Source organism: Tribolium madens, unplaced genomic scaffold (assembly GCF_015345945.1).
Source record: "Tribolium madens isolate multiple individuals breed KSU strain unplaced genomic scaffold, Tmad_KSU_1.1 Scaffold_97;HRSCAF=244;Tcas5.2_LG3a, whole genome shotgun sequence".
Taxonomy (NCBI): Eukaryota; Metazoa; Arthropoda; class Insecta; order Coleoptera; family Tenebrionidae; genus Tribolium; species Tribolium madens.
The window spans coordinates 7,156,995-7,176,839 of record NW_025401069.1 but is presented as its reverse complement, the minus strand read 5'-3'; the positions used below and the strand labels follow the sequence as shown (position 1 = coordinate 7,176,839).

The 19,845-nt window shown below is 35.3% G+C and overlaps 1 protein-coding gene across 1 annotated transcript; it reads left to right on the top strand.

The window, feature by feature from the left end:
• The first annotated feature begins 3,365 nt into the window (after positions 1–3,365).
• Positions 3,366–17,891, top strand: LOC123014328 (discoidin domain-containing receptor 2-like). The gene is made up of 5 exons (XM_044413387.1): positions 3,366–3,540; positions 14,676–14,785; positions 15,046–15,151; positions 15,209–16,748; positions 17,689–17,891. Exons 2-4 carry the CDS (start codon positions 14,722–14,724, stop codon positions 16,692–16,694), a joined length of 1,656 nt encoding a protein of 551 aa, XP_044269322.1. The 5' UTR covers positions 3,366–3,540; positions 14,676–14,721; the 3' UTR covers positions 16,695–16,748; positions 17,689–17,891.
• The last annotated feature ends 1,954 nt before the right edge of the window (positions 17,892–19,845 follow it).

Genomic DNA, 19,845 nt, shown 5'->3' with positions numbered 1-19,845 from the left:
CACCCTGCATTCAAATTTCCCGATCCTAAGCAGTTGTGGTGTAATTTGTCAAAATTTGCCTTGCGTTATTGATACTTTCTTTTTCTACGCACAATACACCTCGAACATACGCTTTCTTTTGAAAGCTTCTATTCTGCGAAGTCAGGTATACAAACAAATATTTCCCCAATCGATATGAAAAGGTAAAAATTTATCACTTAGGGTTGATGTGGGCTGCAGACGACGGCGGTTCGTTTATGTGTCCGACCAAAACTGACTGTATCGAATGAATTTACAGATGGTATGGTTCGTAAACTCTATTGTAAGTTGGCCGACGTCGTCACGCCTCCGACTGGTCATTGCAGTATTATCGTTTCCATTCTTTTCTTAATAGAGGCACTGAAATAATGGAATTTCTAAAGTAATTTGGGTTCACCCGGAACAGTTTCGCCTTGAATTCTCGACCATCGCCATTATCCTCCAAATACTCTTTCAGAGATTGATAGTTTCAGACAAGGTTCAAAAACAGTCCCAGAACACAATCGTAAAACTGTCAAACAATGATGAATGGCTACAAACACCCTGAGAGTTGTTTCCGTATTAGTCCGGTAATTCTTTTAAAATTTGATGCATTTTGTCATTTGCACTTCGAAAGACTTTCTTATCATTGGCTTTATACTAAATGCAACTGTCGCAAAAGTAACGCTTTTAGAGTATCAATAAGTAATCTACTAAAAAAATTCAATACCGATAAAAATATTACGCCCTGATTTCGATATGGACGAATCAACTAAACATAATACCGATCCGAACCCTATTGAACACATGACATTTCCGTTACAATGGAACTTGTCCGGATCAAAATCTTTATTGGTCTGCGTGATTTATTTGTCTACATAATATCCCAAAGGCAACATATGACCTATTTTTGACTAGTTGTGTACTCTATACGTTCACTAAGCCATATGGGGCGACATGTCTAGGTTTAACATTTATTTGACTGTAGTCCCTGTATAATTTACCAATGCACCCCATCGAGATGGATCCCTATATCTATTTTTCTGTTGTTGCAAAGATTAGGTGCTTAAACAAACAAATGGATGGCAGCAGCGACGTGACCCTATTAATTTTTCTATTGTGCATGATACAAATTAGAAAATATTATTCAAGTGTAATTACACAGAAACCGAGGACCCCACAAAGCTGGATTTATGTTCATATTTGATTTATTTAAGTTATGTTTACATTTTTCATGACTTTTAAGTTATTTAGGGGAAATAGGAAAGTTTCATGAATAATTATGTAGGTTAGCAAAGCAAACACTACTTTTACTACACACATTTTTTTAAATAAATTTTTTGTATCAAAATATTGTCTATTCTTTTTTAACACTGCGCTTGTTTTAATTATTATTGTCTTACTGGGAATTTTTAACCAACCATGTTTTCTATTTTTCGTCAAATGTTAAGAATGACTAAACTACAATTGACTAATAAATGTAAGTAGGTGAAAGTAACACATTAAAAAATGATGTTAATTTTTTATATGCCAAAGCAAAGAATTTATAGAAAACTATTGTTACTAATTACTAAAACTATGTCTATTTTTGTTCATTCGAGTATGTATACATACATAATTTTTTACTTGTCTTTATTTTAAGTTTTTTGATATTTTCATAATTTTCAAGGTTTGGTAGGTATGTGTTTTTTTTTAATTATGAAAATTTGTCTTTAGTTAGCTAAATATGAAACAATTTTTTGATTTTTTAAAGTTGGTTTAAAATTTCTTATGTAGGTATACCTACAGCTAAATGTAATGTCGTGGGTGTACAGTGACGGACAGTGAATTTCGTCTGGCCAATTTCCATGACAGACTAAAAGTGTAAAGAATTTTGATTAACGTTTGTCATGTTGACAGAATCCTCGATGCTCTTTTGCTACCTTCCTGTGTTTTGTCTTACATTGCTTGAGGTATAGTACCAATCCATTTTCAGGTTGAAAAACCGGTCCAAAATGAATAAGAATTCGATTAGATTTGACAATACGTATTTAAATGTCTGCCATCATGACAATAAAGCAAAGACTGCAGTGAATTTTTGTGAATTTATGGAAAAAGGGCGGACGAAATTCACTGTCCATGACTGTGCAAGGAAAAACAATTAAGTCCAATTTTTGCTAATTTTAATTAGCAAAATTATTATACCCATAAAGTCCATATTTGTTTGTTCTTTGACATGAAAAACTAACAAAGTCTATATCTGTTGTTAATGCAGAGCTATGGAACTGTGCATAATAGTATAAGTCCAGTTTAAAGAAAACACATACAGCAAAAATACGTTTTCCCAAAAATGTATAATTGTGGATTTAATTGATTTTCCTTGTACACCTGCGATATGTAGTTACTCTAAAAGCAAAGAAAGCAAATATTTTTTTCTGTTAAATTCTTTATTACTTCCTCTACTGTCAGTGTCAATTATAGAGTTTGTTCATATGGAGAAACATATCTTTTATGGCAGAAATGTAGGTAACATATTTTTAATCTATTAAAACATCAAATAATATCTTTTTAAAATTCCTAATAAAAGTACTTAAAATAACATAATTTTAAATTTCATAAATATGTGAATGTATGTACATTCTCTGAGCGCTTTGTTTATTTTGGATAATACCCACTCATTTGCTTGTAATTATGACTTTGTGAACCTTATAAAAATTCAAAAGAAACGAAAAAGTGAACACCGTCAAAGCTCCTAGCAGTTACTTACATTTTATAGTATCATCTTCCACCTGAATGTTCAAATAAAATAATTCTCTCCTCATTTAAAACGTATGTGTTATGCAAATATTCATAAAATGTGGTTATGTTTCTTGGAGGTATTAAAACCATCATCAGCTAAAAAATCATTTCTCTTGTGGCCCCCCAACGTGCCAGCATTAAAAAATAAATATCGTGGCGATATCAGGCCCATGTTTTTTAATCGCAGAGCGTTTCATTTGAATAATCCCCCAAGACCCGAGCTCATCGCGTGTATAAAACTTTGAACGATCCGAAAAACATTCCGTAATCCGTAAAGTTTTCACATTATCGGTTGATAGCAGCCGAGTCTGGCCAGAATGCCAGGTAATAATTAGCCAATGGCGTGCGTCGTGCTGAGCCGGGTCGATGTGAACTTATGCATTATTAGTGGGCACCTGTGCGGGGGTGAGGCACTGCATAGTCCGGGAATATACCTTCGAGCTTTCGTATAGAACATATGGGAAGCCGGAGCCGGAGGTTTAGGCCCAGGAATTAGGTGGGCCAGGTCCAGGACTCGCTGGTGGGAGACGCTCTCTTGGTGGGGGCAGATAGGGACCTCTCACCATTGGATATCCGAGTTTTCGCTTTAGTGTTCCGTTCCAGCGTTTGTTGTGCAGCGGCTCGAATTGAATCTTTACGAGTGGAGCTTTACGCGGGTTTTACGAGTGCCGTTGCAGGATATTTTAATCTTTATTATATGAATTTCATGTGAATTTATCGTTTTTAACTATTGCCCAGAGGCATATGGATTATATCATGTGAAGGGTAAGTAATTATTTCAAATATACCAAAGTAAATTCTAACTTTATACCCCACTTCGACGAGGTTATAAAGAATAAAAAACAAATTTGGTTAAGAAATTACTTCCCTTTTAATTTAAAGGAGCATACCTTAAATTAAACAATTATTCATATCGTGTAGATCTGTGTACATTAAAACCGGGGTAACACATTCATTCTGTGAATTAATTATTTCATTCATGAATTCATTAATATTAAAATACCCACCATGACTTTTGCGGTAATGACGAATAAGTATTTTGAAATAGATAGTACTATCTTACAGTTCTAGCCTTCAGTCAATTAAATTATTGAATATTTTATAATAAATTGCGATCTTTTATCTCTAGTTTGATATTGTGGTTATTTATAGGTTTTATACGAGTATTCAATATGAAGTTTTCAAATGTTATTTAATGAATAGTATTTAGAAACACATTTAATATCTTACTTTTGACCCCCCTATTTTTTTAGATGTAGTTTTGATTTTTAATTTCACTTTTCACTTAATATTTTAGAAATAATACGTATACCTAGTGCTTTTATGAAACAAACGGAGGGTGTTTCACTGTCAAAAAATTCAAAGTAAAATCCACTGTTCATAAAATGTTTAAGTCCAAAATACGTATTAAACGAATTATTCATACAGTAAATATTAAAAATACAAAATCGGAAAAAACCAAAGACACTTATGTGTAAAATGTTCGTTGCTAAAACTTATTTAAACAAAATAGAATAGAAGCAAAATAATTTGATCCTAAAAATTTCAATGCTAAAATATTAAAAAAAAAGTGAGTAACAGGTTTGTAGAAGCGAAAGGAGGTATTTAACACGCCCAATCTCGAACGTCACATTAGCACACGCAGTTTTAAGGATATTAGCAAGGGCCCCTGCGCAAGAATAATTAGCAAGGACTGGAAACAGTGCGCACATGGTGATCAGTCAGTTTGATGCGTAGATGTTCACGCCTTCGCCACTCGCACACTGCTGTGCTCTTGATAGCACGATTTTGTTTTTGAACGCTTTGCGATATTCTCGTTTTGCTTAGAGACATTTTGATTGAAAAAAATTTGTCAAAGTTTTGGGTGCCTACTTTTTTGGAAATGAACATTTTTTTATGTTTAAACATTTTAAGAAAAATACAAACTTTTTGCGATCACCCGGGCTCCCAAACAAACATCACTCTGAATGTAGAAAATGAAAACAAATTTGAATGTAAATTTTATAACACAGAATAGTAAAAATCGTACACTTCGGTTTTTGTATAATTAGTGAATTAGTATACATATTTAATATTACTTACACATTTGCATCAAATCTTGGAACAAAAAATGCAGGTGCACTATTTTATTGTAGAAATGTATTAGTACTTCCTTACTTTTTTTAACATAAAGCTCATTCCAAATTGTTGTGGATATTTCACTTTTATGCTTGTTGAAACAGCTAACCACTTTGTGGAGTGGAGTTTAGGTAAATTAAGTACATAGTATTAGAATTTTTTTATGGTAATAACTAGAAAAACGGCCTCAAAGTCGAAAAAAGTGTAACAGCAATATTATTAACATAAGTAGGGTTCAAGTGAAGGTTACCCCAAATTGGTACTTCTGACCACAATTATTTTGTTTTTATCAGATTTGATTTAGAGGTTTTCTGTTTTCTGGAATTTTGGAAAATGTATATTTCAAAAATATTTCTTTTAAAATGCATCTTGTAAGCTAGTATTGATAATTTTAGAGTTGGCTGAAACTATTAATTAAATTTCTTTTGTTGTTAAAACTATGAATGAGCTCATTATTTACTGTAACTGTTACAATGATCTAATTCTTTATCTCTAACTGATTGTTTAATTTTTTTTGTTCTTGACCTCTGCATCTCTTGATGTCATATTCGAGTCGTTATTAGTTATTCTGTGTTTTGTCGTCAAACAAAGAAATACGAACAACGGATATTCCAATAAACGTGACGATAACCCAGTTTATTGATTGATATTATTGTCACCGTAAAACCACGTCAAGTAATGGAAAATTATTTGACATTTCAGAAATCTGTATTTGATTTGAAATTATTGGAAGCATGTCTTTTTCTTTTGTTATCCTCGTACAAAATAAATATCGCAAATAAAACAGATTTGGAGACGAGAGATTTGGTTTGCGTTGAACTAAAACTGCGATTTAGCGTTGTGTTTGTGCACCAAATGCGGTAAAACAAATAAGTTAACTCCTTGGTATTGTAGGTGCTGGCAGCAATTCGCTAAGCCGGATAATTATATCAAGAATATTTATGATTCCGTGCATTTATCGCTAAAATATTAAAAGGGTCGTAAAATTAACTCCGTCGAGAGGCGAAGTATAATCTCTCGAGCCTTTTACAAAACTGTAAAAAAACTGCCACACAAGCAACTTTAATATCTCTTCTTTAACCCACACAGAGCCATAATTTAGTCTTAAGCCTCATTATATATGGAAATATTTATAATTCCCCCGACAAACATTTTTTTCTGTCTCAAACCGGGGATGCGTTTGTTTAGGCTACAGTCAACCACTTGATACCTCGTGTGTGCCCAAGATATTTAAAATTTAGTGTCAACGATAAGTCGGAGAAAGCTCTTTATGCAGGAAGAGCGAAGTTTTTCGCAGTCGTAATAGACTTATTCTCGAGAAGAAGAGCCAGCTATTATATCGAAACCCCGACTAAATCACCCCCTCGTAGGTGGATGCTGTATGACGGGAGGCTCCCTCATATCGCGTTTCTTAGCAGTCGTTATCCAACCGCCGTGGTGTGTCTCACTTTACACAAACATCCTTAAAACTTTCAACCATGTAAATAATCATGACATTTTTACGAGTGAATCTGCCTCCAAAAAGGAAATAATATTTCAGTAGTTACTTTATATTCTCGTAAATAAACTCACCAAGTGCTGATTTATTCTATTTTTGTTGTTTGAGCGAGCTAATAGGTTCAAACGCATCCAGCGGATGACGTTTGCCGCCACGTCAACTACATCTGTGTAAATTTATTCAAGAGATAAGAGAGACTGAATTTTTGATGAATTAATGTCTTCAATTTCCAGAGGCTTAGCTTTTTACAGATAAGACAGTTTTATGATTTTACACCGAAAAATGAGGCAATATTTTTACGTTTCATTTCCGGAAGCAGTTCGATGCTCATCAAGCTCACTCATGCCCACTGGCGCCGAAAAAAGCTGTCGCTTTCTCAGAACAATAATTATTTAATTAGCTTTATGTGTTCCTCTATGAAATGGCTTCCACTGACACGTTCATTTGCATAAAATAAAAATTTTATTCTATTTTATATGATAAAATAAATTGGACTGTGTGGTCATTATACAATTACTTAATCGAATCTAATGTTCCTCGTGTCTTGTCTAATGTTTTCATAAAAGCCTCAAATGGCCGGGTACCATTTACCTAATCATTAGACAACATGTTAAGGTCACAAGAGATTTATTTTGATTTTGTAACTATGTATGACTTTATTTTATTACCTATGCAATACAACTTCAACAATCATTCTTTCGTTTGTTTCAAATTTGTTAGTGAAGTATAAAGTACATTATCGCCTACGTTTTTATTGGTATAAATAACCATACCAAGAGCGTCAACGCTAAATATTACATGTTTTATTACTGACTTTCTAAAATACAATACTAATATTGGAATTCTTCGGCTGAGCTTTATTGTGGCTTACCTGTTTAGAGAAAGAAAACTTTAGAGGAAGAAGGAAGTGTTTGTCATATTTTCCCAATATCTGATGATTAATGTTGAGCATTTCAACCACATGCCTTTGCTATTAATACGATCTAAATATAAGTCTTATTAACACGGTAAAGAAGCGGTGTTTGTTTAAATAACGTCTCGGTAAAAGAAACAACGGCCTGGTAATGTCACAGTTAAGACAGATGAGCCAGTGCGAGCTCCTGGTTATCACCGGTTCTCATCATGCCATTATTTACCGGTGTAACAATAAAAGAGACTCAAATGAAAGCAGCAAGCACCTTCTTTCTGCCGCCAGGGGCAGGTCTGTACTTAGATTTATGTGTGGCGGTCTGTCGACTATCGATACTGATCGATAAAGCTTGTTATAAATCTGGGAAAGCGGGTATTCGAATTACTGATGTTGACAGGCGGTCTGTTTTTGTCTGTACAGTAAAGGTCAACGCACATTTTGCTTTTTTGAGTTTGGTTTAGTCCTTTTGATACCGAAATAGAACTCTTGCGTTTAATTGGAATGAAAATATTGTTGGAACGAGTGTCACAATACGGCGGTTTACTTCAGGCGCCGAAATAAACAAACTGTTTCTTTTCTCAGCCGAAAATAAAAATGGAACTAAAAGATCCTTATTTATGCCACAAACCAGAGCTTTGACTTGTAATTTTTATTACTTTCTGTTAATTTCTATTTTGTTTGTTGCGTAGTTATTAAAAAAAACATTCTCTTTGATTTACTCAAATACAGGGTGCGCCAGAGCTTGTCATATATGGTAAGATACCAAGAACATAGAAAAAATGTTAAAAAAAATTATCAATAAAAATTTCGTAATTATGAGAGTTTAAATTTTGCACTTTGATTCTAATTATTTCTGTTGGAATTAATTTTTCAAGTTTGTTTGCTACAGGCTATTAGAAGAGGAAACAAGGAAGCTGCATCCTAAATTGTAACTCTGTTCAATGTTATTTGTGGCTTTTATTGGCAAAATTTTTGTACCTTTACTAAATAGTTGTAAAAAATCATATACAAGATCATCAGTATCATTAAATAGATATAAAAAATGTCAAATGTCAAAAAATAAATGTCAAAATTTTTTGACATAGAATTAAAAAAAAATTTTTTCATTTTCCTGATATCTTATCTTACTTAAAATTTTTCTCTGGGGCGCAAGTTCTGACACACCCTGTATTTCACTAAGAGCTGCAATTAAAAATGTTAATTTTAAATTCAGGATAACTGGCTTTAAATTTTTGACTTATTTCTGGATTGACTTTAAGCTTTACAACCTAATTTTTTTCGTTTTAAAGTTGTCTTTTTAGGGCAGCGATAAAGCTTGATTTATTTTGTATTAAAAAGTAATTTAAATGGAAAATTAAAACTGTTTCACAGAATCCTAGATTGTGACTATAGGAATTTAATGGAATTAAATTTTACCAAAAACACATTTCCTTTTGGTCCAAAAAGAACAAATTTATACATTCAGAAATGTATTACCTCTTTTTTTGAAACGGTTAGGGATATCCAAGCTTTTCTGTTTGTCTTATCCACAAAGAGTGTTTGTTAAATAAAGTCTATAAAATGAAACCATAATATTATGCGCGGTCGCCATGAAATTAGCGGTCATTTCAACGCGCAAAATGATGTGCATGGTTTGACACTTTACGACCAATAAAAGAATTAGCGTCGAATAAGTGTAGATTTAATTTTTTTTCTCCATTTAAAACTAGTTACTTTTAAGGCGATGCAAGATCATAAATACTCTCCGCTTTATACAAAGTTAATCATTTAAAGCAAAGTAATTTTACGGTTGAATTTACAGCCAACACAAGCCGATAAATACCTCGGCGTCTTGAAAAAAGTCGAAATTTGCCTATTTTAAAGCGCCAAGTCATACGGTATGCGTGTTGGTGAAGCCTTTGGGTTTAAATCCGCTTAAAGATAATTAGCAAAGACCGCTTGACTTTTTATGATCACACGCTAAATCCCGGCGGTTGCATTATTCCAGCTCATTGCCGCCATCCACGTATAATAGACATTACGCTGATGGTTTGAATTAAAACTTTTAAACTACCACTCATTGTTGTTTTATGCCGATGAATCTGTTGGTGACTCGAAACGGGGGTCGAAAAGGGTTCCCATGGCAACAGGTGCTGCCGACCTGGCTTCTGTTCTCACTTCCCGACCATGTTTAAGATACCCACGTGAAACACAAACTTCCAAACTACGGTGGCAGCCACCGCACGGTTTTGTTATCTGAAAAAATAACGAGCCGTTAAAATTATTTGTCAGCGAGGTGGTAGATTAAAAAGTGGGAGAGACCGCTCGATCAAAAGCGATTCTGTTTGGAGAGTAAATATTAATACTTTTTTAATTAAGGAATGGGGGTTTAAAAATATGACATGTGAAATATGAAGGATTGGATTCCGGACGTCAAGAGTTCTCATAAATCAAACACGGCTTAATTTCGTCTTCAAGACTAGAGGTGCAAGGTGCAATATTAGAACTGTTTATTAGGGAACGACATGTCACTTCCTGTTATTTTACACTAGTAAAGTAAGTAAAAAATATTTTTAGAGAATGGGTTTGGTTAACCCCAAGTACTCCAAAATTAGAAGGAAAAAACTTTAGACATTATTTTAATTTTGCCCAAGAAAGGTGTTAAAAATAAACAGTCTAATAAAAAAGAGTGGATGGAAGGAAGCTTCGAGATTAAGATTAAGCCTGCTACCAAATATTTTTGTATGATACACCGTATCCTACTTTCTTTTACAAATACGAAAAACTGTTAAAGGCTTTGGGAGATGAATCAACACATGTGAATAAACAGTGCATTTTGTTAATTTGTTGTAAAGTAAATGATTTCCTACGATGTGTTAAGTATACGTACGATTTATGATTCTTAACAGCAATTACGTTAAAATGGTCTGTTTTAGGGTTGCAAATAGAATTTGTCTAATTCAATTGGTTAGTTTTTGTTAGCAAATTACTTCAACTACTGGTTGCGGGAAAATAGAATGTCATTTAAATAATGAATAATATATGATTATAGTGTTAAATTACGGCCAGTCTGGTGCACATCAATTATTTTTAAATACCTTAAACACTTTATGGAGAAGAATACAACATCCAAAAATAAATATTTTTGTCATCTGAATCAATATTTTTTTATTAAATAAGTATACTTTTATTTTATTATAAATTTAACAACAAAAATTTTATTTCATAATTTTTTATTGTTATACATTGTTTTAATCTTAGAGAGGCAACTTCTAAGTGAAACCAATTCTGAATTAAAACAAACGAAAACACTCATTTAAATCAAATTACTTTTTGTTTAGAGAACACATTCACAATTAAATTTTATCTATAAATCTAGTAACTATAATTCTTTTGAAATATTTTGAAATTCTGTGCTAGAATATCGAAAACATGCAATTGATTTCTTTTTTTCGTTGGTGGAATTATAACTTGGTAACATCAATAGAAAATGCTGTCAAATACATAGATTAAGTCTTCAATCAGTTCAAAAAAACACAAGTTGTGGCCTATTTGTTCACTTTTGAAATGAGTTGCCTGTGTCTAACTATTCTTGTCATACTATTTTGCGGTAGTTGCTCTTGTAATGATATTTAACTTTTACACATAAAAACCAGTTAGAATGTCATGAATTGTTTCCAAAAATGTATCCACCCAAGAGGACGGTGACCTTATGATTTCTTCACATCTGGTTCGCTCTTTAACGAAAACCGCAATTTGAGAATAAAACCGCAATTTCCTCTGTCGCACCGTTACGCTCCTCTTCCTTTACGATGACTCAAAGCAATTGATATTTATGTATGAATGTCTAGTCCGTATCTCTTAATTAAAGGTGTTGTCGGATTTTGAGAGTTCAAAATAATAACATCATCCTCTTACAAAAATAAGTTCAGTGACTTTTCTTCTCGCCACTCCCATGTCAATCATTTTATCGCTTGAAAATATGAGATGATAATGTATCATTTAAGTACATACATCTAAATAGTTATTTCCATAAGCAAGTGTTAATGCAAACAGCAAATAAATGTATTTATTGACAGTGTTAGTTTTGTGGCAAACAAAGGCGTGCTGGCACCGACTGGCATTATTTTTCTCAAACTCTTCACGTCGGAAACTAAACAAGTCAAGTGGCTTCTTTACTTTAAAAATCCCACGCCAATTAAAATGGTATCTCCAATCGTCGTTGTTAACCTAACAGCTTAAAAATGAAGCAAATCTTACATGGATGACAGTGCGTCCGTTGAAAATAAATTGACACTATCTATTAGCTTATTAATTTACTACTGTCGTGTCCGCTGATAATAGGAAGATTTATGTCGGACACAGACGGTTTTAGGCTGCTACAACAGCAACACACTTCTGAAAACCGTTTTATTTATGGGCCATTCTGGATAACTAGTTTAATTTGATTCGGATCAAATAGGCCGTTTCCCGAAAGAAAGGTAGCCACATTCAGTTTCACTTGTATGAATCTCAAATGAATCGAATAATATTGCTTAAACAGCTGGCGGGTTATTTATTGGAACGTAAAGCATTATTGTCAATTGGCATATTCAAATGCTGAAAGGCCGCACTCAAATTTTGATCAATGACGGATTTGCCTCGTCGAATTTTAAAGCTAATAAACAAATTCTACCATTCACCAAATGAACGTGAAAAAATCTGATTCGAGTGGTCGGAATAATATACCCGTGCAATATTGAGTAGTCTGGAGATCTCCAAGATGATATATAGCACCATAAAACCTAATTCTTCTAACAATGCACTGACGACTGCAGCAATAAATTATTATTATTTCTGTATACACCAATGATGTTTCTACAGGGGATGGTGTCGCTTATTAGTCACAATGTTGCAGTGCAAAGAAAGGTATTATTCAGGTTTGAGATTCTATCAAACTTGTAGTGTGGTATTACAACTTCGTTAGTAAGTTTTAAGCCATTAAGTTTACCCTTGCAATGCAACCCTCATCGGGGTTCACAGCTTAATTCATTAGTGTCAAAGAGTTTTCCCTAACTTTGGTTTTTCTTTTCTGGGACCCTTCTTTTGTTTCGGAATGCATTTGATCGCAATAGCGTTCATACAAAGGGGCAATTATTATTATAAATTTCCGTGGAACTGAAACACTGAAAAGAATACGATACGTCATCATCCATTTCTGAATCTGAGTGAATACGCATTTGACAGGTGAGGAAACAAGAGTTAATAAAGGGAATCTTCAACGTTTTGGGTGAGTATTGATCTGGCAGTGCGTTCACACCACCAGGTTCAATATCGACCCAAAGTAAAGAAATGCTCAATAGGTTGAATAGCTGCGGTAGGTCTTTATGAATTAGGTTACGTGACATAATTACCAAGACTCTTTGTAGTATATGACCGAAATATAAATCAGTAAGCGTTCTTTGATTGTCGTGTGCTACAGTTTAGGTGTCTTGCACGTGTTTGCCATCTGAAGCAAAAATGAGAAGAACTTTGACCGAGAATGCCATTTTAGTGTTAGTTACGCCTCGGAGTGAATAATGTGTAACGCAGGAATTCGAGATTTTTCCTCGAACTCCACTTACGCGACCACATCTGGAAATAATTGTCGTAAAATTAATAGGCTGTACTACATGACAACGGTGATTTTAAATATCGGATTATTGTTAAGTGTGTCGTTAGTGCCAATTTTAACCGTTTTACGACTTGCTCCTTTACCTGTTTTACGACGATTTGGAAGTGAGTAAGCTCAATTATTGCGTTCTGGGTGGTCTGCACGATTTATTACACGTTGGGTAGTAACTTTCTCAACCCTGATGATGCACTTTATTGACGAAACACATCGAGAGCTTTTCCTTATGAGAGCGACACGTGTTTGATGGCGACTCAAGTTAGATAAATAATGTCAGTTTGTGTGGCGTTCGTCTGCCATCAGGATCAGTCATCAGTTCCGTCGGCGGTTGCAGACAGATAACATCTCAAGAACAAGCCGCCCTCTGTCTTTGGGCGCGCCAAGTACAGCTGCTGGTGACGGTAGCAGTGGGAAAGATTTAATTATTCAGTTTTTAGAATCCCGTTTCCTTTAAAGGAAGAACGCAGTAATTATTTGATAAGAATAGCGGCTCTGTTCGTAAAGTGTTTGTAATGGGTAATGACGAAGATAAGCTGGCTTAGACCCTGCTCGGAGACTGACGCCTTGTGAGGCCTACTCTCTGCCTATTCACGGATTATACTCTCGCCTTAGATTTTCATTCCGGTTTGATTGTGCAACTTCTTCTGGTTGACCCAACAAATCGTCTTCACTTAATTTAATTTTCAAAGCATTGTGAAGAATAGTGTTTGGAGCGTCTTTTGAATTTTGACTGTCGCTTTCATTTAATACGCTTCTTCGCCATCCACGGGTAATATTACTAACCGGAAATATCAAGAGACTTCACTAAAGCAAGCACCGGTTTGTCTGGATACATTATTAACGCTTCCATGATCAAATATGGAGTCAGTTTCGTGGTTTTTGCTTCTTCGTCCCTTACGTATAGAGATATAATGAACTGTCTACCAACTGTCAGGCTTCTCAGTTTCGATTACCTGTGCAGAAGGGATCCTGCTTTATTTAAATAAGTAATTGATATCGTGCGCACAATAGAATCCTCGTCAATTGTACCTCTTAAATTATATTAAGTTACTAATTAAATATTAAATATTCTCAGACAAGGTCTTAGCAATTAAAATTCTTAAATTGAATTAGTAATTGAAGAATGTAACCAAGGTAAATTTGCTTATTCTGTTTGAGGTTGTACTAAAACTTTATGCAAACTGTTAAATGAATAAATAATAAAATTGTCACAACTTGTAATCTCGTAGACAATTGTATACTTTTATAACTGTGCAATTTGAGAATAACTAAAACCTAAATTTTTTACGAGCTAAAACGGAAACCATGTGTTTGCCCACTTTTTAATTTCTCATTATATCCGACTGATAAAACAGCCTCTGATACACGAAACAGATTTAACAGTACAGTATGTGTTTTCAAACAATTATTTACATAAAACACTGATAAATTGGGAGATTGTACAATTTAATTGCTTCGTTCTTATTTTTTGGCAAAAATATATCAGAAAGAATAGTTTTATTATTTTAAAAAACTTAAAAAAATAAGTATGGATTAACATTACTTTTAAATAATAAGAAATAACGGAAGGAACGTTGTTCAAATGTATTTTAGTCTTATTTCTTATTAAATATGTGTATCTTCAACAGTAGGGTAGCATGATTAAAAAGGTGAAAAATTTGCGTTTATATGTGGTCAGTAATCTGACGTAGCCTCGTTTTGCCTTCCATTTGAACAGGTAATCTAACCGTGGACGTTTGTTTCAGATAAGATAAATGTCGTAGGCTTCGGTCGAGCAGGTCGGCTCCAAAAATGAAGGTGCTCCTGGCGTCAGTGATGATCCTGTTGGTGACAGCAGCAGATGGTGTCGATCCCTGTAAGTAATTGACCCCGTAGGAGGTGAATGGTGGCACAACGAAGTGCGAGAGCACAAAAGGACCGGTATTTGCATGTCACAGCGTTTTCAGCTGGGAATAGATCTCTAATGTGCCGGTTTCCCTTTGGAACCTTGCATCACAGACGCGCGTTTAATAAAGACCGCTATTTGCATATAACGATATTAGCCACCGAAAAAAAAGCAACGACAAATGGGGCCCGACCAACCCAAAACCGTCTAATAATGTTTTACTATTTCAGCGCAGTGCATCGCGCCTCTGGGCATGGAATCGGGTGCCATCAAGGATCAGGATATTACAGCCAGTTCTTCGTTCGAGCATGGCAATGTGGGACCACATCACGGAAGGTTGGAGACTGCTTTGTTGCACCACGCTTTGAATCAACACGGACATTTTTGTTTCAGATTGAGGAACGAGTTAGATGGGGGAGCTTGGTGTCCTCAAAGTGCCGCCACTCCTGATTTGAAGGAGTGGATACAAATAGACTTACACACGGTCCATATGATTACGGCGACTGAAACGCAAGGGCGGTTCGGGAATGGGAAAGGAATGGAGTTTGCAGAAGCCTATGTTCTGGAATACTGGCGACCTCGCTTTCTGAATAAGTGGATACGGTACAGAAATCGGTCGGGTGAGGAAGCTTTGAAGGGCAACATCAATACATATCTCGAATCGAAGACTATCCTTGACCCGCCCATATGGGCGAGCAAAATCAAATTTCTACCTTTGAGTCACCACGAAAGGACTGTTTGTATGCGTGTGGAAATTTACGGGTGTCGATGGACCGATGGTATTTTAAGTTATTCGATGCCGCAAGGTGATAAGCGAGGAACTAGTTGGGAGTTCTATGACACGGCCTACGATGGGCACTGGGATGGTGAGAAACTTCAGTACGGATTGGGTCAACTCACGGACGGGAAAGTTGCCCCCGATGATTTTAAAGCATCGTTTTATCAAACTAATTCGCAACAAGGGTGGGTCGGATGGAAGAATGACACGCGTAAAAACAAACCGATCGAAATAGTTTTCGAATTCGACAAAGTGCGTGAGTTCACTGCCGTTCACATATACACTAACAACCAATTTACGAAGGACGTGCAAGTGTTTTCACAAGCGAAAGTGTTGTTTAGTGTGGGAGGGAAACGTTACAAAGGTGAACCCATAACATTTGATTACATGGAAGATCGCATCTGGGAAACTCCACGCAATGTGTCGATTAGACTTTACCATCGCGTGGGGAGATTTGTTAAAATCCAGCTACAATTTGCGGCTAGATGGCTGATGATTAGCGAAGTAACTTTCGATTCGTTTATCGTTAACGGCAATTTCACCGAAGAGGAGGAGGAAGAATTAGAAGAACAAACATTACAAAAAGATCAAATTGCCTCTCCGGGAGCGGACAATAAAAACGTCGTGAGTGCCGTAAACACTCCGTCTGGACTGGGACAATACCTTGGCGTGATAGTTGGCGTGTTATCAGTGCTGGTAGTGTTAATGGTAGCGGTAGTAGTTTTCGTTGTAATACAACAAAGAAGATATAAATCATCTCCGCGACCGTCTCAAGTGCCAGGCGGCTGCGATAAGGCAGCACTCTATCGTGAACCAAGTATGGGAAGACTTCCGGGTAGTTCTGATTATGCAGACGTTCGAGACCCCGAATATGCTGTACCCTTACAACCTCCACAAACTCCCCGTGCTCCGCCACCCTTACACAACTTCTTTCCGAAACCGCCGCCGGTTCCGCCACCCCCCGAGCGTTACTATGCGGCCACGGAAATATGCAACTCTGGCTTTGTGCCACCACCACCTCCTTTGTCTACGCCGCCGCCGGTTAGGCTCAGCAGACAGCCGAGATATGTCTCGAATACTAGGACCTACGTTGGACCTTAAACTGTGATAAATCGACTTGACGATGGGGCCGACAGCGTTACCATTACTTAGTGGGTAAGTCTGCAATCGATAACGTTTCTGTCTCCAAACAGATCTTCCTTCTAAAACTGCTAACTAAAATATGTTCTACGAAAAAAAAAAAAACATATTAGCTTTATTTTTACCCCTCTTTACATTTTTACTCATTTTTAATTTGCATGCTATTCTGGAATTAGTGGTGACGCTTCGTGTTTAATTCTCATTTTTCAAAACTAAGTCACATAATTCTAAATTAATTTCTAAATTAAAAACAATTTTCATGATTAATTTTTTTATTTGTGCTTTAAGTTTGTATTGTATGAGCGATTCTGAACAGTGCTTTATCAACATTAAGTAAGCCTTGAGTTCACATAATCCAATTTAGGCCCCACTATACAGGCTGCGCCAGAACTCGCGCCCCAGAGCAAAATTTCAAGTAAGACAAGATAACAGGAACATGAAAAAAATGTTAAAAAAATTCTGTCAACAAATTTTGACATTTATTATTTCACATTTGACATTTTTTAATGTATTTAATGATACTGATGATCTTGTATATGTTTTTTTTACAATTATTATGTAAAGGTACAAAATTTTGCCAATAAAAGCCACAAATATCGTTGAACAAAGTTACACTTTAGGATACAGCTTCCTTGTTTCCTCTTCTAATAACCTGTAGCAAAAAAACTTCGAAAATTATTTTTCCAACAGAAGTAAATAGAATCAAATTGTAAAATTTAAACTCTCATGACTTCGAAATTTTTTAATTTTTTTTAACATTTTTCCCATGTTCCTGGTTTCCTTACTTTATATGTCATTTTTCTCTGGGGTGCGAGTTCTGGTGCACCTGTATTTTTTACGTTTTGTATTTTGTAATTTTTAATTTTTGAAAAGTTTGTTTAAATTAGAAAATGATTGCACATCTTCACAACCAATTTTTAAGACAATATTGATTACATATAACGTCTTTTTTCAGCTCCACTCCCATCATTTGCCAAGGCTGAAGTTTACCAAATATGCTTAAAATTGAAAATATCTTAAGTTGCTTTTACAATAAGACAATCCAATATCATATGATGTGCTATATGTGTTGTAAATAGGGACCCCTATTTTAAATGATGAAGTTGTTTATACCTTTGTACATAAGCGTGATCAATGTAAATAAATAGCGTATACGTATTTTTGTTTTATTTTTCCTCTAATTTAAAATTTTATCCAATTTAAGTCAGTAAGCACTACGAAAACACTTCAATCATCTGTGATCGCACTTTTTTGTTGTAAAGTATTGATTCAATATATCGAGAGTATAGTTTCGTTAGATAGCCAATAGCGAGTAAACTTCTTGCGATTTTTCTTAACAGCTGCTTTTACGCTAAAAGTGTGTTTAGTGGAAAAGCTCAAATTTCCCCCTTTACTTGACATCAAACACCATGTGCATTTAATGCAAAGAGGGACATACTCCTTTTGTTCCGTTCGTCATTAGTTAGCTGTTGGTGTTCCAAGATTCAGAAATGTTTTAACACTTTAAATTGAGTGAAATACGTCGTTGTCAAATTTCTTGGAAAAAAGAATTGTAATTCAATTAGTGACAATTAAACGCATTAGCTCTACTTATAGCTTACCTGTAATAATTAAGGCAGATAGCTGTTATAAATTTAGAAGGCTTTCAAAGGAACGAAATGAATTTAATTATACAATTCCATTTCGGATTGAGATGGATGTAGCATTATTAATTCCGGAGGATAATAAGATTTGAGATACGCATCGAAAATAAGTAGGTAAAAAAGTAATTTAATGCCACACGGGGCATCGATTGCTTCAAGTTTCAGCTCGAGTTCGTTTCTGATAAAGATTACGTTGACGACTGAGACGTTGCCAATAATTTCATCGTCCGTCATCAAGTCCCTTCAGTGTTTGCTAGAACGTAAACATGTCTCGAAGATTCGTTTGTTCTCGAGACTTTGGCAGTAATCACGATATATGAAGTTTAACTAGCGTCATTGGAGTCCGTGTTTATCAGAATCGCAGCATAAGTTGTTTTCAAAGAACGCAAACTTATTTAATAAAGCCAATTAAGTTGTCAACATTCAAATACCGAGAGAAGAAGAATTGGCAATTTCTGCTAAAGCTAAAATTCAATTATAAAATAACAGAAGGAAATCTGGAGCATCCGTCTTTGGGGAATTCTCGGCGGTTCCGAGTGGAAGCCCTGTGGCCACATGGTGCGTGTTTATGATAATTAGGTAAGTACCCGAGAATTAGCCGCATTGACGGGGAATTATGTCAGTGATGTGGGTCCAGCTGCAGCATCTGTAATGAAATTCGTCACAACAGAGAGGCCTCGAATTACGTGTGGTGTGAACAATGGTGCGGAGTGATTTCACTGAGAGGTGCCCGGCAAAGCCCCACAACGTATTAGCTTAGCCGCATATGAACGAGGCGAAATGACAATAGACGTCAACTAGGCGTGTAAACTGGGCTTTGATTGTTATTTTAGGGAATTTATGTCTAAATGCAAGCAGCCAGACAACGTCAGTCGTTAAATTTATGGAATTAAGCGCGGTCCCTCGCTCGAATTCTGAATATCAATGCCTTTATACCAAAAGCTCTAAGTTAAAATGACTGCCATGAACAGAATAGAATTCGTTAAATTACATCAGACAAGCGTAAAATATCTGACCATTTTATCCTAAGCCCGACATCATTTGTAATCTTCAGCACGTGACTATAACCAACGCCTTCGCCTTAAATTAAAAACGATTATTTATGACCACGCTGGGGTAATTATCCAAACACTTGATGGGATTTTAACCATTGCTATTGTTAACTATTCAATTTAATAAACGGAAGTAGTTAAATCAGGGTAGGCTGGGAACAACCCGCCGAGAAGAAATAAGTTTAAGTTATTGAGCTCGTTTAAAACGAGGTGGTTTTGCTGCATCACTGAATTCCACCTTATTGCTTGTATATCAACGTCAGAATTTCATAATATGAAATTTACCTTCCTTTATGGTACGACGAATATTAAACTGCTCTTTGGTGCGTATTTGATGCTAAATTATTAAAGTCTCGAAATGAATGTTTTTCAATATTAACTCCGAAACTAATAAAGTTTCAGCTCTTTGTTAAATAC